This window comes from Lynx canadensis, chromosome D2, assembly GCF_007474595.2.
Source record: "Lynx canadensis isolate LIC74 chromosome D2, mLynCan4.pri.v2, whole genome shotgun sequence".
Lineage (NCBI taxonomy): Eukaryota > Metazoa > Chordata > Mammalia > Carnivora > Felidae > Lynx > Lynx canadensis.
The window spans coordinates 40888542-40910051 of record NC_044313.2 but is presented as its reverse complement, the minus strand read 5'-3'; the positions used below and the strand labels follow the sequence as shown (position 1 = coordinate 40910051).

At 46.5% G+C, this 21510-nt stretch overlaps 1 protein-coding gene across 8 annotated transcripts in view; it reads left to right on the top strand.

Annotated features, from left to right (window-relative positions):
* WDFY4 (WDFY family member 4) overlaps positions 1-21510 on the top strand; it is a 295461-nt gene that overhangs the window by 135246 nt on the left and 138705 nt on the right. For 7 of the 8 annotated variants that reach the window (XM_030335436.1, XM_030335430.1, XM_030335431.1 and 4 more), the window contains 8 exons: positions 1035-1199; positions 3999-4202; positions 4903-5017; positions 6300-6457; positions 9280-9518; positions 11732-11853; positions 14179-14364; positions 15730-15866. In XM_030335436.1, coding sequence (XP_030191296.1) covers positions 1035-1199; positions 3999-4202; positions 4903-5017; positions 6300-6457; positions 9280-9518; positions 11732-11853; positions 14179-14364; positions 15730-15866 — 1326 coding nt within the window. The remainder of the gene's footprint in view (positions 1-1034; positions 1200-3998; positions 4203-4902; positions 5018-6299; positions 6458-9279; positions 9519-11731; positions 11854-14178; positions 14365-15729; positions 15867-21510) is intronic. The other variant, XM_030335435.1, reaches the window with a different exon arrangement.

The window sequence follows — 21510 nt, the reverse complement described above, 5'->3', positions numbered from 1 at the left end:
AAACATGACATCTTAACTCAGGTACATACATCCAGGACTCGAGGCAAACTGCTGGGAAAATGAGAAGCCCCAGATGGGGGAGGTTAGGGCTGAGGAATCCGACATCCACCTATAACACCTGTAGGAGGAGGCTGAGCCCAATTCAGTCTAGTTGTTGGCGTGGCGCCATTGTTGGGTGACTCTAATATTAAGGTTAGTAAATTTTCAATTTCCAGACTATCCATTCAGGATATAGCAGGACCTCAGGCAGCCACTGGACATATTGTGGCTGGAGTCAGTCTCCAGACAAAGTGACTGGTCATGACTGCTCAAGGGAACTGGCCTTCAGTGTGGCACTCGTGTGCAGCCAAGATGGAGGCTCGGCCATATGGCCAAGGCCAAGTTCTGGTGTGCTGGCAAACAGGTGCCCAGATCCCCTCGGGATACTGGATATCAGTTCAGCGTAACATGATCCATTCCAGACCCCTGGCTGGTGGGGAAGGGGCTCCTCAACACCTGCCAACCTCAGACAAGGTTTGTACCGATATTAGCCATGGTAGGGTCTACAGCTGGAAGTATTAGCACTGGGCTGCGGAAGGCTGGAGTTGACTCTTACTGGCAAGTTCCTTGAACACAGAGGCCGTGTCTAATCACATACAGGTAGTATAAGGAAGGCAGCCAGACTTTGTAGCCAGATTGCCTGGGTTCAATTCCTGGCTCTGTCCCTTACCTGTCGGGTGACCTTTGGCAAGCTACTTAACCGCTCTGTGCCTCTGTCTTCCCATCTGTAAAATAGAAGTAGATGTAGAACTTACTTCAGAGGGTTGCTGTGAGGGGAGAAGAGGAACGTGTGTGAAGCCCTTGGAACAATGTCTACACGTGTTAAACCCTTCCCCAGCTGAAGACCGGTATCCCTCGCTAATCCATTGACTTAGGTGTCTTGCAATTAGGCATCTTGTTGAAAGTCTCAGAAATGCCTAGATTTCAAATCCTCTGGCTCCCCTGCAGCCATAGTCATGCTCCCATGCATCGCCTCTTATGAAGTATGTCTTCAGCCCTCAGCAAGCTCTGGAGATGATGCCTGGGAACAGACCTTCCCTGCCAGCGTGCTGCACTTCCTTGGCCTTGTGCACAGCACCTACCCCCAGGACCCTTCCTGGCGGGCCCCGGAGTTCCTCCAGACGTTGGCTGCTGTCACCTTCCCTCTGGGAACCCACAAGGTAGGACACGCCACTGCCCTGCCCAGTGAGAGCAGGGGTGAGTGCCATCATGCTTCAAGGGCAAAGGGCAAAATTCCTCCCTACCTCCACCCCAAGTTAAAATACATTTTAAGGCCGCTTGCCTGAAACATTAAGTAAACAACTTGGGTAATTTTCCTTTTCTTGGCTGAGATGCAGCTTGAGTTCTGAGTTCTGAGATTCAGTAATTTTTTGAGTTGTCAGGAGTCTCCGTAATGAGAAATTTGAGGTAGACGGAATCCAGTTCTATATGGAATATCCCCACTGCTAAGGTGAAACAACAAGTTACATCCCAGGAGGCCAGTGGCCTATGCACCAGCCAGGGGACGGGGAACAGGAATGTCCCGTCGTCTGGTCTCAGGACCCTCATCCTGTTTGCAGTCCACGACTCAGGACTCCGTGCAGTCAGAGGGTTTGCTGAGGGCTCAGCTTAGAGCCAGACAAGCTGATGTTGGAAGGGCAGAGGGCCGACTGGGTCCTGAGAACATGGTGTGCATGTAGGCCACAGGAAGAGGGGCCCAGCAGGCCAAGGGAGCCCAATGGGCTCGGAGCATCTAGGAGCTGAGAGGAGCAGGTAAGGACAGTGTGAAGGGAAGGCAGGGGCAGGAGAGGAAGGGCAGACAGACCTCCCCTCATTGCCCCTACCACAGTGCAGTAGGAACCTGAGACCGCCCCGCAGGGAGGGTGAACTATGACGCCTGTCTCAGAATCCATAGCCATAGCTAAAGAAACATGTTAGAAAGCATGCCGTGGAAGGTTTAGAAGGTTTAGAAGCATAAGTGGGAGGTTTAGAAGCCATGCCATGTGCCGTGTGGGTGTGTAATATTTGCCCCATAATTATTTGCTCAACAACCAAATGAATGAACGAAAGTGCTCTTTCAGTTAATCTTTTCTAGAAGTGTGTTCATGGTGACAGACAGCATCTACTGAGCACCTGCAGCAGTCCTGAGCCTGGTGCTTGGGTTAACCGTACTAGCACCCTGGGCGGGTGGTGTCTGTAAGAGGAGAGTGAGATCCAGAGAGGCCGAGCGGGACTGGCCAGTTTCTGCTGTGTTTAGTGGGAGCCGTAAGACCCATCTCACAAAACGGTTGAGAGAATGAAACTGGCTATAGTTTACATGATTCACGAGTGACAGAGCCAAGATTGAAACCTCACTCTCTCACCCCAAGGCTCATGTCCTTTGCATCAGTCAGTTTAAAATACAATTCAATGGCCAAATAAAGTTTGAGTAACTAGTTTTAATGAAAAAACTAAATACAAAGATTAGAAGATTTGCAAGAAGTTAAAATGGTTTGGTGGGCTAATACCAACTAAAGGAGCATATGGGGAAAGTAAATGCTAAAAAAAAAGATGCAATAAAGAGCAAAGGAAGTCACTATGGACAGCCCTGGAGAGGTGGTGGATGGGACAGAAGCCAGGTGCCCCCAGGCCAGGCAGGGAGGAAGGACAGTCCTACAGACCACCCCTCCCCAACCCCCAGACTGGGGCCTCTGGAGGTGGCCGGGACCCCGAAGTCCACGGCCTGACATTCTCGGCCCAGGTCCCCACCTCAGCTCCTACACCCACAGGCCAGGCTTGCCATCTGCCTGCTAAGTCAGGGTTCCAGCCGGCTGCCTGCCCGCAGCTCTGGAGCACACTCTGACCCAGGGCTCTTCCTCCTCATACTCAACAGTTCCTGCCTGGGGGCAGGCCTGGCCCAAAGTCACCTCCCCAGTGACTGCCGATGAGCCAGACCCTGTCTTGGGGCTCCTGGCTCCAGTGTCAGAGCACTTATCCCCACACCTCCTAGCCTTGTCCCAGCTCCAAGTCAGCTTCAAGAGGCCTTTGTTGTACAGAAAGTGTGACAAGCCCTCTTCACGCAGAAGGCTGGTGGCCGCAAAGCTTCGATATGCTGTGAATATATATGGCATCTTTCCAGTCAAGGCCGCATGGAGCTAATTAATGCAGTCACCACCTCCCTAGGTGCCATTAAATTCATTTTATGGCTTAATTAAGAATGGCTGTGTTAATTTTGTGAATGAGCAAAGGGAGGTGCTGACAGATGAATGTGCATGAAAAGTTCATGGGCCAGGAGTCAGAAGCCCCCAGCCGTATGTCCTTGGATGTGTCATTTGGCCTCCCAGCGTCCCCATGTCTTCCTGGACGCATCTGAGCCGATGACCCCTGCCTCATTGATCTCCCAATATTTTTATAAACATAAAAATGAGAAAGTGAAGGCCAACGTGCTTCAGGGACTTGGATGCCAGGACTTGAGGAAGTCCTGCTTCTCTCACCTGAGGGTCCTCCTGTCTGTCGACATCAGCCGAGCCTGGCAGGCAGTAAAAGTGAGTGAGGTCTCCACCAGGAGGTGGGAACAGGCTTTCTTGACCATAGTTCATGGGGCCAGGCCTTGTCATATGTGCTGTTCTCTCATTGTATCTTCACATGTCTTTGTGGGTCCTTTTCATCATTGCCACGTGGCTGATGGTGAGCTGTGGCTCTGAGGAGGGGAGTGGCCTGCCCAGGACACACCCTGGGCTTCATTGCTTACCACTGCAGGCCTCTCTTGCTCCATGCTCTGGTTCTTTCCATGGCTCCCACCTATCTCGTGTCCAGACACCATAGCCCGCCACCTTATAAGCAGTGGGACTCTGGAAAAGTCTCTTTCCTCCTCAGAGCCTTGATTTCCTTATGTGTTAATGGGTTTAATAAGAATCCCACCTGTGCACACCTCAGAGGTGAATGTGAAAGCACTTTGAGGCAGGGCGGGCTGCTCATGCTGGGATTCTCTTGTCTTTGAGGAGCCCATGACTCAGCCTGCCCAGAACGCCAGCAACCCCGGGGTTGCGACTGAAGGCAACAGCATTGCAGAGGGCCTACAGGCTCCTGCCAAGTCACATCCCGCCCGGAAGCAGCTGAGGGATTTCACGCAGCTGCTCTTGAGGGAGCTCTTGCTGGTGGCCTCCAATCCCAAGCAGTGGCTGCCATTGGAAGTGCTCCTGGAGGTGAGTTGGAAAGGGTGTTGTTGGGCCACGTGCTGTGGGAACAGGTCTGGGAGGGCGTGGGCACCACAAGGGCAGGGCATGCCCAAGGAGACCTGAGAGCTGATGTCTTTTGAGAGCTCACCTAGGTCTGTCCGTGAGCCTCCTTGGCTGGTGGTTGAGAACATTTCTTGGGACGGCAGTGATATGGTGGGAACCACAGACCCTTTGCACAGCAGGGAACTCACCAAGCAGTATGTGAATAGATGGAAGAGGGCAGATTTTGGCCAGATTCCCAGAAGGAACTTGAAGCAGGGATTTTGTGGAAGTGACTTACCGGGGGCTCTGCTTTCAGGGGAAGCAGGGAAGGAATGCAGAAGGAGATGGGGGAGAAGCTAGCTAAGAAATGGTCTCAGCCACAGCCTGGTCCCACGGGGAACACAGGTGTGCTATGTGTGTCCCAGAGTTGGCCTCACCTTGAGGCATCTGCCTGGTAGTCATTGCCTCTGGGTGTTCCACAACTTGCTTCCTCCATCCAGCAAGGGGGCATCACCTCACCGGTGAGGCAACTTCATCAGCAGAGGGCAGTGCCCTGGAGAAGGATAGTTGTGAGCTCTCTGCAGCCTACACTCCCAGCAGATGTAGTATTAGCGTATGAGCCGGTGAGCACTAAGTGGACATGATGGTCGTGTGGCCACTCTCTCAGTCCCCAGTATGCTTCCAGGCTTCTCCAGACAATGCCACCAACCAACAGAAACGGGATTTCCAATCTGAGGTCCTGCTTTCCACCATGGAAATATTTCACACGATGAGTGGAGGCAACATGCCCATGCTCAGAGGTGAGTGGGGGTGACTTTCTCCTCCTTTATGACACAAAGCTTCTGGAAGCTGAGCAGGAAAGCCAGTGTGCCCACCAGCTACTGACCCAGCCCCCAGGTCACAATGCTGCAGTGTTTCTTAGGAGCCATGGGAAGATGTCCTCCACCTGCACGTCAGCCCCTCCATGACTCTGTGATGAAACCTCCCAAAAGCTGCCTCGAGGCCCCAGGGGAGGCATGCTTTCCACTCTCCGTGACACCCCTGCCATCACTGGGCCACTCAGAGGCAGAAGGCCTCTGAGCTAAAATCAGTTCTCCTCTGGCTTCAGTAGGATTGGCCTCTTCCCATGAGGGAAGTCAAGATGTCGACTGGAATTTAACATTCTTCTGCTCAGCATCTTGCTCTCTGCACCCAAGACTGGGCACAGCAAGTGTTTCTTAAATGGACAAACCTGGATGAAGACACTGCCATTGCCCCTAAGAAGTTCAGACTGAAGCTTCCTTCAGAATACTTAGTTCCAGAGAAGCTGTACCTTCCCAACAAGATTAAACAAAAGTCCTCTCTGTGGTTTCTGAGCCATGGAATCCTTAGTGACATGGCTTACTTATCTTCTGGACTCTTCCTTGCCCCACAACGTGGCAACCCTGACTTTTGGTCATTCTTGGGGAAGGGCAGTAAGGTAGAGCAGTGAAAAGCGTAAGCTTGCTATTCCCACTTCCGCTCTTGGCTCTGTCACTAGATGGCGATGTGACTCAGGGCAGGTGCCTGAAGCTGTGAGTGAGGATGGCAGTTGTGGCTAACTCAGGGGGTCGTTATAAGAATTAGCTGAGACCATCACATCCCCATCTGAGCACAGTGCCTGCCATGATGGTGAGCACAGACAGTTCAACGTGGCAGCTTTATCCTCTGTCCCTTTATCCTCTGCCCCAACAGGGCCTCGGGTCACCATGACAGCCTTCCCATTTACCATATGCCTTAAATGCTCCTCCCCCTCCCCCCAAATGCCTACTGGAAGAAATGCTGCTCCTCGTCTGCCTTCTCCCCACTTGGTTCATATCACTGACTACACTGTTAAAGACCTATTTTCTTTGAGAAAAAAAATGTGTGTACATCGGGCACCTACTGTGTGTAAGACCCCATTTTCCAGCAACAGGGTATACAGAAGGTTACAATGGGGTATACAGAGGTGAGTGAGATGTGGTTGGTTACCGTGAGGGGCTTGAAGACTGTCGTGGAGAGAAGACCATTTGAAGTCTGATGATTTCTCAGACCTGGTCTGTGTCCTCCCACCCCCGCTCCCAGGCAGTAAAGAGCCTCAGCCGAATGCAGAAGCTGCTTTGACTCCTTCACTCGCGAGCATCTCCTACTTCACCCAGAAGCTGGTGGAGAAACTATACAGTGGGATGTTCTCAGCTGACCCCAGACACATTCTTCTCTTCGTCATAGACCACATCATGTTGGTAAGAACCCTGGGCTGGCCATGGTGGGGGAGAAACTCCCACTGACCCACCAAGTGTCCGTGTGACTCACTGTTGGCTGCTATCTGGTCGGTCCAGTTGGACCTGCTGTCCTTCCTGGAAATAGATTCCATGATGGGTGAGAGGAAAGAGGACCTTGATGGCCCAGGTAGCACCGGGTGGATGTCGAGTGTCCTGCAGGGCTCTTACCTCAGGCCACCTGAGATCCATCTCAGTGACTGGGAGCTGCAGCCCCCTGTGCTGGCACCTGAGCAACAAAGGTCCAAAAAGCTCTTTATTTCCAAAAGACTTATTTCATTTCATTCTTAATATACACCTCCATGGGTCACATGTGAGCTTTCCTGAATTGCCACAAGAGTACTTTTTCCTAGCCCTATTATTCCCACTGTGCTCTCCTTCCCTCCCCAGATGGATCTACATACACACCCACACGTGCAAATGGGTGCCTATACATACACCTTTAGACGTAAGCATGTGTGTGTACATGTGCGTGCGTTCTTTATTGTACATGTGTGCACACACACAGAATCATACTCTCAAAATTCTAGAATTAAACCCTTTACTTTGCCCTCACCTCACATTCTGGAAACCTTTCCTGACAAGTGGTCATTCAGTCTTTCTTTGAGCCCTCCCTGTCTGAGGAGCTCATGATGGTGTGAGGCAGTCCCAGCCAGTGGGGCACCAGTGAATGCTGGAAAGCTGAAATCTGCCTCCAGAAACTCCTGCCAGTCATTCTTGGCATGTCCTCTGCAGCAGAACCCAGGGGGATTCATGCTTCGTAGAGAGGGTGACGTCAGTGTCCCCAACACCTCTGTCTCTGCAGTCAGCCCCAGACCCCAGGACTGGGCCTTGGCACATTTCCTAGGGCAATAGTGATTCTGACTGATGCACATTTCTGGGCAAGCCCGAACAGAATGCATTCAGATGCTTTCTCAAGAAAAACCCCAAGATGGGAGAGATATCCCTTGTCGTCTCTGAGGGGATTAGAATCAGATTGTTGGGATGTGGTGTTGAGAAATGAGGGAAGCCACTGAGGTCCTGTCTTACTTGGCTCAGGCCACTTTGACAACATTTTGGGCTGGGCAGCTGAACAAAAGACATCCTTTCTCACAGTTCTAGAGGTTGGGAAGTCCAAGGTCAAGGCACCAGCAGATCTGGTGTCTGGGGAGAGCTCTCTTCCTGGTTTGCAGATGGCCATCTTCTGCCTGTGTCCTCATGGGCTGGAGAAAGAGAGGAAGCAAGCTCTTTCTTGTCTTTTCTTATAAGGGCACTAATCCCACCATGAGGGTTCCACCCTCATGACCTACTTACCTCCCAGAGACCTGACCTGGGGTTTCAATATATGTGTTCTGGGGGGATGCAAACGTCCAATGAATAGCAGCTCCGCAGTGTAAAGGCAGATACTCAGAGTGGGTGCCTACTGGGGCTGATGTGCCTTCAGGGGGTGCCAGGCCAGACTAAGCTCCTCACACATCCGTCATCCTTCTCTCTTGCTCACTGCCTGTGACTCTCACAAACCTCAACCTCAGGTTGACAGATGTGACCCATCTGAGGAGCAGGACAGGATGATGATAAAAACATAAATCCCAAATTCCAGCAGATTTAAATAAAACTTAAATTCACTGGTATAAATTCTTACATTACCGATGTAATTCTAAGAGAGCAATCTATAATTAACGAATGATCTCTCTAGTAGACTGAAACACTTTGCACATAGTTTTTGGCTATGGAGTCTTTTGTTTTTAAAAATTTCTGATTTGTTTCTATTGAGATATAATTACCATATAACAGAATATAAGTTTAATGCTGATTTGATACATTTATATATCGCAATAGGATTACCACCATAGTGTTAGCTAACACCTCTATCAAGTCACGTAATTATCATTTCGTTTTTGTGGTGGGAACAATTAAGATCTGGTCTCTTAGCACCTTTAAAGTTTATAAGACAGTATTATTGTCTATAATCACTATGCTGTGCATTAGATCTCCAGGACTTTTTATTTGTTAGTTACAATGAAGCAAGGAAGCCAAACAGATGGATGGACCAATCAGTGTTAAGGCTACAGATCAGGACCTTCTGCCTTCCCCCTCTAAGTTTCTCATGTACTACAATTTGTTGGACTCCCATCTCTGTTAGATGATACAGTGGTTAAGAGCACGACTCAATGTCTGATGTGGGTTTGACCCTTGCTGACCACTTAAGCTCTCTGACCCTCAGCCTCCTTATCCCTAAAGTAGGATAATCTTAATGCTCACTTCATTTTATTATGATGTTTAAATGAACAGTTCATGTTCATGGATGCAAAAATGCTTAGCATGATACTGGGAATATTGTAAACACTCTCTATATAAATACTATTAATAGTTAATAATATATTTTAAAAATTAGACACTATAAATAGCATGTTCTCATACACTGAATGTCAACCATGTTACCAGTATTTCAGAAATTTCTGGTTCCCATCTATTTTTTATAATATGATGGTGGTAAGCTTTTCATTTCTTTTATTTTTTTTAACTTTTTAATTTTTAATTTTAATTTTTATGTTTTTAAAATTTCTTTTCAGCACAAGTTTTTGATAAATCTATGTTTTTGAATTTACTTTAGTGATCATTCACTTAAATAGAAGCTCAGAGGTAGAGGAAAGTAGCCCTATTTGAATTTCAGATCATGTCAACTCTTTGAAATCCAAAAGAGATTCTAAGATTGTATCATTTTCTCACTTAACTGGGTTAGCATTTAAACTCACAAAGTGTTCACAGGTATGCGTGTGTGTATGTGTATTTATTTTATGACACAGGTCATCGAGAATGCCTCTTCTCCAAGGGATGCTATCATCAGTGCTTTGTACAGCAGTTTAAATAAAGTCATTCTTTACTGCCTGTCCAAGCCCCAGCAATCGCTCTCCGAATGCCTTAGTCTTCTCAGCGTCTTGGGCTTCCTACAGGAACACTGGGACATTATCTTTGCCACCTATAATTCCAACACCAGCTTCCTCCTGTGTCTCATGTATTGTTTTTTGCTGCTCAATGAGAGAAGGTAAGGACTGCTTACTTGTTTCCTGCCTACTGGTGGTCAATGCAGAGAAGAAAGCTTTAGAGGGACACTTGATTGGGGCCAATACAAATGGTATATATATCGGTTATCTGGTTGTCCAAATTATGGGCAGTGTTTGATAATCTGTCCATGTGACTGAGCAGCAAGAATCATCATGGATTAATAATTTACCCCTTTTCCACAATTCTCAGGTTGTAAGATATCTTATTGATTTCATTTTAGGGGCAGAAAGCTTGACATTGAATATACACATTGATTTTATGATGCGGCCAGATTTTAGAAATATTAACATTTGATAAATGCACTCTTAGAATGGAAAAAATATATAATAAATTGTATCATGCAAGGCGGGCATAATTTTCTTGCAGAAAAAATTACACACACACACAATTTGTGATATAAAATGATATCCATAAGCACACTTGTATAGGAAATTCTAATAAAAAGAAATTGAAATAAGTTTAGTTAAATCCTTTTCTTGAAGTCCGAAGTTTGAAATATGTTAGATTTTTCTGTGTATATGCACTTTCTTTTTTTTCATGTGTTAATATTCTGTATCAGCAGTGCCTTGGGATTATATGCTTACAAATGCTATCTCTCTCTTTTTAAAAAATGTTTATTTTGGGGCGCCTGGGTGGCGCAGTCGGTTAAGCGTCCGACTTCAGCCAGGTCACGATCTCGCGGTCCGTGAGTTCGAGCCCCGCGTCAGGCTCTGGGCTGATGGCTCAGAGCCTGGAGCCTGTGTCCGATTCTGTGTCTCCCTCTCTCTCTGCTCCTCCCCCGTTCATGCTCCGTCTCTCTCTGTCCCAAAAATAAATAAACTTTGAAAAAAAAAAATTAAAAAAAAAAAATGTTTATTTACTTTTGAAAAAGAGAATCTCAAGTAGGCTGTCAGCACACAAAGCTCAATGCGGGGCTTGAACCCACAGACCGTGAGATCAAGACCTGAGCCGAAATCTAGCTTAACCGACTGAGCCACCCAGGTGCCCCATAAATGCTATCTGTTACTAATAGAGCCATGCTGAGCGTAGAGGAAAGATGGGCTATGGGATATTACACTTTGCTCTTGTCTTTGTGTTGCTGTTGTTGTTGTTTTTATACCAGTACCTATTATATCTTACTACTTGAAAAAAAATCCAAAAATTCTGTCAAATTGACTATTGGATGTTACAAAACTCTAGACTTGATTTGTCTTAAAACTCCCTGGGAATCACTGCAAAACACTCCTAGCCCAGAGGAGGCATTTGCTATTTTATTTGTGTGAAACAAAAGAACCCATTTTTGGTAGATTAAATTGGGAGGGTCTTCTCTCTTGTTTGTATTTTAAGAATTAAGTCTATCCATATTGGAAGCATAGGTAAGAACGGCAGATGCCACCCTATGTGTATGTTTGGATTTCCACCTTCCTCAGATTCCTCTGGGTAGCTAAATGGCCTTAAAATCTAAAGGGACTTTATCCTAGAAATTTCAAGAATGGATATTCTCATATAATGGTATATTTTCATTTCCTTGTTTGTCGTTTTTGGTTCAATCCACAAACATGTACTGAGTGTCTATTCTGCTTGGTTGATTGAAGGGGCCCAGAGAAGAAGGCATGTGGACATTAACATGATTGAAGGGGCCCCAGAGCAAACGGTTCATGGGAAACCTAATATGTAAACCCCTATGCCTGCACTTAGAACCAGCTACGTGATGTGCAGGATCCTGCAAAAAATGCAGATGTGTTGTTCAAAATTTACTAAGAATTTCAAGACAGGGACAGCAGAGTCCAAGCATGGGGCCTTTCTGAGTGTGGACCCTGTACAACTGCACAGGTCACAGGCCCATGAAGCTTGCCTGGCCCCTTCCAAGTGGATGAGATCAGGGCCAAACAAAGGTAGAGGTCAATACTTTGGGAGTCTACAAAAACAAATGATCAGTCCTGATGATTGGGAAACCAGGAGAGAGTTCAGGAGGCCTGCTGGGAGCCTGGATTAGATTTAATAAAACAAGAATAAAAAAAAGAAGTTTTCCTATTTTCCAGAATGCTGTAATATCTGTCACAGAAATTGCCATGACATATTTGGTTTAACTTGATTAGACAAGTTTTTCCAATTGATATGTATTGAGTTTAGAGGATGATTATTTGTAATAAAGAACAATGGAATGATCTTAAAGAAACTGGAGTTTATAGTGAAAAATCTCTTGTCTCCTAGTTATCCAGAAGGATTTGGACTGGAACCCAAGCCTAGAATGACTCCTTATCATCAAGTCTTTCTTTCTCCAAATGAAGAAGTAAGAGAAAAAGGAGAGGAAGACTTCCCAAGTTTGAATGATGGTACATGTTGTTTGTTGTTTATTTTTGGGAGAGTGGGTGAGTGGTGCTAACTTCTGGATCTCATTCTTCAGCTCTGTGAGACTTGGTCAGACTAAGAACTTGGTGACTTACTAACATTCTAGGGATTTCACCATAAGTTGATTTCACTTCTCAGGTGGTCTCTTGAATTTTCCTTTGGATCGCTAGATATGGGAACTGGAATGTCACCTCCTCTTGTTCAGTCCTTTACCAAGCTCTCTCTCAACTTTCTTCTCTAGAAAATGGAGTCAATAAACTCATTATTTCTATGAGATTTTTTGGCTTGATTGAGTTCATTTTTTAAATTTGCTTACATCAAATCAAGTAAAGGTGGTTGGCAATTTGTAAAAAAAAAAAAAAAAAAAAAAGTAGCAGCCAGATCCATGTGTTTAGAAATTGCTCTTTTTAAATGAAATCTGGCCATTTGTAACAATGTGAATGGAACTGGAGGGTATTATGCTAAGTGAAATAAGTCAGTCAGAGAAAGAAAGATATATGATTTTTACCCATCAAATTCCATATGTGGAATTTGAGAAATTTAACAGGTGACCATAGAGGAAGGAAAGGGAAAATAAGATAAAAGCAGAGAGGGAGGCAAACCATAAGAGACTCTTAAATACAGAGAACAAACTGAGGGTTAGTGGGGGTGGGGAAAGTGGGTGATGGTCATTGAGGAGGGCACTTGTTGGGATAAGGACTTGGTGTTGTATGTAAGCAATGAGTCACAGGAATCTACTCCTGAAGCCAAGACTACATTGTATGTTAGCTAACTTGAAAATAAATTTAAAAAAGCCTCTGACTTCAGCTCAGGTCATGATCTCGCGGTCCGTGAGTTCGAGCCCCGCGTCGGGCTCTGTGCTGACCGCTCAGAGCCTGGAGCCTGTTTCGGATTCTGTGTCTCCCTCTCTCTCTGACCCTCCCCCATTCATGCTCTGTCTCTCTCTGTCTCAAAAATAAATAAACGTTTAAAAAAAATTTTTTTAAAGAAAATAAATTTAAAAAAGAAATTGCTCTTTTAAAAAATGTTTATCTATTTTTTATTTTTTAATTAATTAATTTATATTTTGAGAGACAGAGAGAGTGTGATCAGGGGAGGAGCAGAGAGAGAGGGTGAGAGATAATCCAAAGTAGGCACCACACTGCCAGTGTAGAGCCCAATGGAGGGCTCGAACTCATGAACTGTGAGATCATGACCTGAACTGAAACCGAGAGTCGGATGCTTAACCAACTGAGTCACCCCGGGACCCCAAATGTTTATTTATTTTTGAGAGAGAGTGAGGCAGAGGATCTAAAGCGGTCTCTGTGTGAGAGCCTGATGTGAGGCTGGAACTCATGAACTGTGAGATCATGACCTGAGCTGAAGTCGGACACTTAACCAACGGAGCCACCTAGGCGCCCCTAGCTCTTGCTCTGTTTTGATCTAAGAAGCTTCAGCAGACTTTCTTTCACCATTTTGGTTTGTTGACTGTGCCACTCACATTGTGATACCAGATAGTAGGCACAAGGGCCTCTGTTTTTTGGTCACATAGGTGCCCAAATCCAGTGCTTAAAACTCTCATGAGTTGAAAATATACTCTGGCGCACTGTTAATTACAACATAAATATTTGTATTTTGGTCTAGCTAGAAGAGTGAACTGAGCAATGTCCATCCTTCTAGGGTAGAAAAAATAGACTGTAGGGGCTGGTACTAGAGGAGTGACTCAGTGGTTCAAGATCCAAGGGTGTTTAGGCAATGTTCAGGGTATTATAATTATGGGGCATAGCAGGTAGAACTGGCCTGGTAGATTGGCTCATATCTGGGCAAATCCAGGGCATTGAGATTGGTGGGCAGTGGGAAGCATGATGCAGTGCCAGGAAAGAGGACTGGCTTGGGTCCTAGGTCCCTAGGCATAGTCTTGGGTTTGGTGTCCATTCCTTTGAGGGCTCAACATAGAAGGTACATTGGAAGGAGCTGTTGGGGGTGGTATTTGGTTACCTAGAGCTTACATAAGTATTTTTCCCGTTGGTATTTAATGAAACTTGGGGGTGGGAGAAAGAGATTTCTTGTGCCCATCAATCGTGTCTCCCAGCTCTGAACATACGAGGCAGACAGGACCTGGTGGTGGGCAGTTAGAGGTGGGGGAAAGGCCAGTTCACATGGATGTTGGTAGCATTGTCTACATACTGACTGCTTTCTGGATGGAAGTTGCAAAGCTTGAGTGATATTCAAGAAAGATGCAATAAAAGCAGCCGTGATACATTATCTCCGGCCTTTGCTGGGACAGGCACTGAAGCCATCCTGATTGTGTGATATACTCTCTCTGTTAGTCCAGCACAACATCCAAAAGACAGTGCGGACCCTGTGGCAGCAGCTCGTGGCACAGAGGCGGCAGGAGCTGGAGGACACCTTCAAGATTGATCTCTCTGTGAAACCTGGAGACAGAGAAGTGAAGATTGAAGAGATTACCCCACTCTGGGAGGAGATGATGCTCAAGGCCTGGCAGCATTACTTAGGTCTCTGTCCACTTGGCTCCAGGGAACAGAACTGCTGAGTCTCATAGATGTGGACTTGCCCAAAGTTCCACTCAGGGCCCAGAGCCTTTTCCACCCAGACCTCCTCTCTCATCCCTTTGGTGGGGATTACTGAAACCCCATGCATCTTTGAGTGTGAAGAATGAAAGCTGCTTTGCATCTTGGGTGAAAGGAAGGCCAGAGGTGCAAGCAGATTCTAGTAATCTCTTAGAGAGTGTGCCATGTCAGAGCTAGATCTCTAGCTCTGTCTACCATGTCTAGTCTAGAGCTTAGGATTCTAAGTCCTGTCCTGATATTCACCTACCAGCTTTGAAACCTTGCCACCAAATCACGCAGTGACCTGGATTCCCAGGTTCTTCATGTTTCAAGTGAGAGTTTTCATCCCTAAGATATTAATGACCCTTGCATTCTTTCAGTGATTCAGCATTTCCCCCCTCATATGAGTTATTGCACCTGCAGGAATGATGTTTTAATTTTGTTTTTATTTTTTTAATTGTTTAAAATATTTTATTTTTAAGTAATCTCTATACCCAGTGTGGGGCTTGAGCTCACAACCCCAAGATCAAGAGTCACATGTTCTACCAACTGAGCCAGCCAGGCACCCCTCAATTTTGTTTTTAAAGTGGTCATTGCTCTCGAATTATGGCTCACGTACTTGTTTGAAGTCTTCTAGCATCACAACATTGACAGTGACTCAGGAGTTAGTTACTTCCATGTGTGTCATCCCAGACTGCCCGGCGGTATAGAACTTTTATTTATCGGCTTTCCAAATTAACCCTGGAAAATGCGTATGTATGTACATGCCTATGTATATACATGTGTAGTTTGAGGTCAAAGTGTCAGATTTCATTTCAGGGAAAAGGTTAATAAAATAGGACGTATATCCCCATGCACATGTAGTGAATAAAATGGTGAGATGCACCCCATGCTTACAAATGGCTCTCTTGTTGCCAACAATCATATACAGAAAATTCTCTATGTTTGATGGCCTGTGTTTGAAACACATAATCTTATTTACTCTTCATGACACCAGAATGAGGTTAGATGCTATTATTCCCAGTTTGCAGGATGAGGACACTGAGGCTCAAGGACTTAACTAACTTGTCCAGCATCTCACTTTGAGTCAGTGGAGCTAGGGGTCTAAGCCAGGTCTGGTGACCCTGAAACCCACACTGAATTTCTTAGAAGACGGCAGTGTAAACTTGTAGCCTGGGTTGTTTTCCTTACTGGAGGAGGCGCAAGAGGCTTGTGATCCTGGATGGCCCTTTGAAAGCCAAGCCAGTTGCAAAATAGTGTGTATCCTCCTTTCAACTTCACCTCTGACAGTTTTTGCTTCCCTGTTCCTAGCATCTGAGAAGAAGTCGCTGGCCAGCCGCTCGAATGTGGGACATCCGAGCAAGGTCTCCTCGTGGAGTGGCAGCTTGTCTTCAGCCATGAGGCTGATGCCCGGGAGGCAGGCCAAGGACCCTGAGTGCAAGACAGAGGTGAGCTCAGACCCCTCTTCCCTGGAGAAGCATCAGGCATTTGTTTCAGATCCCGTGAGTCATGTCTTCTCTCTCTGTTGTTCCTAGGTATGACTCAATTCCATGTGCTTCTGAGCATTTAAGGTTATGCATGTGATTTCCCAGTTGCAGCTACATGTAGGGGAACCAGGTCTTAGGCTGGCTTTAACTTGAAGTGACTATGGGCTCCCCTGGAGCTCCAAGAGCAGGGGTTGCTTACGGCATTAAAACCCGAACCAGTGTTACTTGCTATTCTCCTTTTGAGTCAGGTGTGCTCAGAGAGCACTAGCCCACAGTTCAGTAAGAGCTCAGCAAAGGGGTCAAAAACATTGGCACCATTGCCAGGAGATGTAGCGGTGGATCCTCTTGACTATGTGGGGCTGAGTTGTTGGGATTTTTTGAAATTAATTTCTTTAAAGCTCTATAACAAACCATCCTAAAACTCAGTGGCACCAACAATGGGTTTTTGTGATCATGGACACTGTCGTAAGGAATTTGGAGCACGGAAGGGGTGGGGAGGTGCCTCTACTCCATGATGTCTGGGGCCTTGGCTGGGATCCTTGGAAGGCTCATTTACTCATACAGCTGATGGTTGCTGCTGACTTCAGTCTGAGACCTTAGCTGAGACTGCTGTCTGGAATACTTATACCCGGCTTCTCCGTAGGTCCTGGGCTTCCTTACAACCTGGAGGCTGGGTTTCAAGGGCTAATTTCCAAATAAGGGGGAAGGAGATACAGACAGACAGACAGATGGACAGATACAGAGAGATACAGAGAGAGAGTCAGGCGGAATAATCACCTTCCATGATGTAGCTTCACCTCTGTTGCATTCCTTTGGTCAAGACAGGCACACAATTCTGCCTGGGTTCAAGGTGGCGGGGGGCAGGGGGGCAGAAATAGACTCTACCTTCTGGTGGGGGAAGTGGCAAGGTTCTGCAGGAGCATATAGGACTAGAAATATTACTGAGGCTCTTCTTGAGAAGCACAATGTGTCATATACTCTAATGCTGGAGTCACTGACTTATTTTCAGAGGCAGACTGTGGTCATTGAATGGACATGATCTTGGGATCGGGAAACGTTGGGCCATTTACTTAACTTCCCTGAGTCTTTGTCTCCTTGTCTCCACAAGGGGATAGATAACTGTGGGCAACTGTGGGAAGGGGCTCCCCAGGGAGGTGGACTCGATGGTTGATAGACCCATTACACAGCAGGAGCTTTCTGCCCATGTAACTTTGGAAAATGAGGTTGACTCCAAATCCCCCCTGCTCAGAATGTGGGCTCTGCTGTCTCAATGGCTCCGTTGTCCATTGTGGCCAGTGACTGATGGGAGGGTACTGTCATCAGATGCGGCGGAGAAAAGAGGAATGCAGGCTGCCTATAACTGCTCAGGTAGCCCGGGAAGGAGACTTTCTTCTTTCCAAGCTTCAGAAACAAGAGGATTTAGGACATAGGGAGACAGAGCACAAACATAGAAGGGAAAACAAAATGAACTTGACTGGGGTGTCTGGCCACCTCATACTCAGAACTGAGGGTAGGATGCGTCCTTAGCACATTGGCTTGTGGAAGACACTGCTCAGTCAGCTTGTTGATTGGCTGATTGTACAGATGTGTACATTGAATCTTAAAAAAAAACCCAAAAAAACAGTCAAGGGCTTTGCAGCCAGGAAATGGCAGAGTCAAGAAAGGGTCTCCTGTCTCTGTACTACTGAGCTTGACCTTAGGCAATTCTGTGACCTCTCAGAGCCTCAATTCCTGATCTTACAACTGTGCTCTGTCTATACTAGAACATGAGGAAGCACTTGGAAACTGCAAGTGCTTTAGAAATGGAAGACAGTTTCCAAAATTTGATCCCACCTTATTGTTCTCTCCGCCAAAGGGATGACCATCTCACCTGCAGTATAGCTTTTCTGAGCCCCCGAAGCTTGGAGCGTCCCCACTGGCGCCTAAGCACTTGCTCCTGACCAAGGCCATTTGTGACAGGAGGGGTCTAGCCCCTCTTCCCCCCTGGCTTCACCCTGGAACTTCTGTTCTTTGACCAAGTTAGCTTTGTCCCCAGGGGTCAGGTCCGTCTGGCTGTGGAAGCTAGGGAAGGGACAGCTGGGATGCTGGCGTGGATGTGCATTGTATGGGAGCCCTTGCAGACTATTGATGTGCCTCCAGCCACTTCCCCATCCTCTCCTAGGCCACTTGGCTGGGCTAAGTTGCCTCTGAATCCTGGGGAGATCGACTGAGAAATAGCTCACCCAAAGAAGCTTGAATAGATTGCAATACTTGAGGCCATGTAGGTCTAGAAAGGGCTTGTCACCATTTGCTCTGGGCTCACACGGAAGCGAAAATATTTTAAATCAGTTCTGTCTTTGGTGAAGGCAGGCTGCTGAAGATACTGTCTTCTGCATCAATTGAGGTCTCATTCGTTCATTCATTCATTCATTCACTCACTCAACAAAATATTTACCAAGTGCTTACTTTGTACCCTGAAGTAAGCACTGAGGTTACAGAAGAGAGAAAAATCTGACATATTCTCTGCTTTCATGGAGACTGCATTTTAGGGGGCGAAGACAGACAATAAACAAGTAAATTTGTAAATGTGAAGGGTGCTAATTGCAACGAGGAAAAATCGAGCAGGGTAAGTGGGAGAGGGTGGTTGTTTAGATGAAGGTGGTCAGAAGTCCTCTCTGGAAGGGGGGCATAGAAGCAGAGAAATAAGGAAGTGACTTTCTGGAGAAAGAGCAGTCAGGCAGAGAGGACCATCAGGCAAAGGCACTGAGACAGGCATGTGCTGGAATGCTCTGAGGCAGCAAAGACCAGTGTGGCTGGACGAAAGTGGGGAGAGGGCAGCCACAGGGGACGTCTCCCTCAGCTGTCAGCATCAGGAAGAACTGTGACTCCTGTCAGTGGCCTATTTCTGGGCACGGTGATCTGGGCACTCAGAATCTCGGAGAGGTAAACATGACCCAGGCCTTAAAACTGCACACACCTAGTGGCATAAATTTCTGCAAAAAACTTGCACATGCACACATCCCTTTCCCTGCTTCTTCCTTCCTGTTTGAGCCCTGCTTACCTTCAATCTGATTTATTCATCCTTTCTATAGTTTATAGTACCTTGTGGATTTTTTAAGGATGAATTATTTTTGAAACAAAGTGTGCTATGTTTTTTTTAAAATTTTTTTTTTCAACGTTTATTTATTTTTGGGACAGAGAGAGACAGAGCATGAACGGGGGAGGGGCAGAGAGAGAGGGAGACACAGAACCGGAAACAGGCTCCAGGCTCTGAGCCATCAGCCCAGAGCCCAACGCGGGGCTCGAACTCACGGACCGCGAGATCGTGACCTGGCTGAAGTCGGACGCTTAACCGACTGCGCCACCCAGGCGCCCCAAAGTGTGCTATGTTTTAATTTTAAAAATTAACTGCATGTTTGCTTTGGAGCATCTAATATCAGTAACTCGGTCGGGCTGGGCATGGTGCCTGGTACATAGGAGAATGTGCATAGGAGGATGTGCATGGGGCGAGGGAATAAAATGCTTTCTCCCTTTTTGCTGCGATGAAACTCACTAGCCTTCACATCCTGCATCCATCACTCATCCTCGCGAGATGCCTTTGTTGCTAACAGAAGGCACAACTTTTCAGGTACATATGTACGCTGTGATGTCATAGGATGAGAGCATCGACTGTTTGCCCTGGGGTCTGTTTAATTATTTTTAAAAATTAATTTTGATTATTACAGCTGATTACACCTCAGTGAGCAATGTAATTGATATTTTCTAATGTATCCCAAGGAACATTTTGTACAACATGCTTTTTGTTGTTGAAGGTTAAAGACTCCGTTATTGGTTTTTCCCTAAATATGCCCACATCATTAGTCCCTCCAGTGAGAAGGTCGCCATCTGGAAAAAGCAGCATGGAGACATTATTCAGGCACAAGTGCATGAAATTGGTGTTTCTGCATCTTCTGTCTCTCCTCTGGAAAGAAGAGGCTTGTAATTAAAGGAGTTGGTTTTGGAGGAAACATTATTCATTTGGTGTTATTCCTTATCATGTCAGCAGCTGACAGCTCGGTAGCACTGATGAATTGTTCCTTCGAGTGAGACATACGATACGCCATTCCTAACTCTTCTTACCTATCTTCATTTTCAGTATACAATGTTCTCCTCTTGGCAGGTGAGCTGAACTTTGAGGCGAGTCTGATATGATGGATGGCATTTCTTCCTTTTCTTCTCCTGACCCCATCACAGTCCCTTCTGGGATCAGATTGTAAAGTCACGGTCTCTCCTGGGGTGAAGGCTGTGGGTATCAGCCTGTCGGACAGAGGTTGCGACCTTGGGCGCCTTTGAGGCCACCAAAGGCCACCCATGGTGTCCGGGAAGCTGCTTCACGTCCGCCTTCAGCTTAGAGAAACCCAGAGCGTGTGCCCCGGCCCGCCATTCCTCTTCACAGCCTGCGTGCGGCTTGCCGACTCAGTGGTAGGCTTCCTTGTTGAAAAATAAGTTGAAAAAACATCAACTACTAATGTTGGTTTCTTAGCTATGGTAGACACACTGTGGCAGTGTATAATATTAACATTATGAGAAAGCAGGTAAGGGGTTGACGGGACCTCTCTGTACTATATAACTTTTCTGTAAATTCAGAATTATTCCAAAATAGAGAGTATGTAATCTTCCTCCCTCCCTCCCCCTCCTCCTTCCTTCCTTCCTTCCTTCCTTCCTTCCTTCCTTCCTTCCTTCCTTCCTCTCCCTCCCTCTTTCCTGTCTCTCTCCCTGTTTCCTTCCTTCCTTCCTTCTTCCTCTCTCCCTCCCTCTTTACTTCCTTCCCTTCCTTCCTTCCTCTCCCTCCCTGTTTCCTTCCTTCCTTCCTTCTTCCTCTCTCCCTCCCTCTTTACTTCCTTCCCTTCCTTCCTTCCTCTCCCTCCCTCTTTCCTTCCTTCCTTCCTTCTTCCTCTCTCCCTCCCTCTTTACTTCCTTCCCTTCCTTCCTTCCTCTCCCTCCCTCTTTCCTCCCTTCCTTCCTTCCTTCCTTCTTCCTTCCTTCTTCCTTCCTTCCTTCCTTTCTTCCTTCCTATGTTCTTCCTTCCTTCATCCTTCCTTCCTTCTTTCCTTCCTTCCTCTCCCTCCCTCTTTCCTCTCTCCCTCCCTCTTTCCTCTTTCCCTCCCTCTTCCCTTCCTTCCTTCCTTCTTCCTTCCTACCTTCCTCCCTCCCTCCCTCCCTCTTTCTTTCTTTCTTTCTTTCTTTCTTTCTTTCTTTCTTTCTTTTTTCTTCCTTCCTTCTTTTCTTTTCTTTTCTTTTCTTTTCTTTTCTTTTCTTTTCTCTCTAGAAAAAGCATTAGGAGTGCCTGGGTGGCTCAGTTGATTAAGCACCCAACTCTTGATTTCGGCTTAGGTCATGATCTCATGGTTCCTGAGATTAACCCCTCATTGAGCTCTGTGCTGATAGTGCAGAGTCTGCTTGTTATTCTCTCTCTCTCTGCCCCTCCTGTGTATGAGCTCGCTCTCTCTCTCTCTCTCTCTCTCTCTCTCAAAAATAAGTAAAAAACAAAAAAAGAAAAAGAAAAGAAAAAGCATTAGAAAACAGAAAATGGGCACATAGGACATGAGAGCTGGGGTCTGGGTGGGAAGGGGCTGTGAGGATGAGT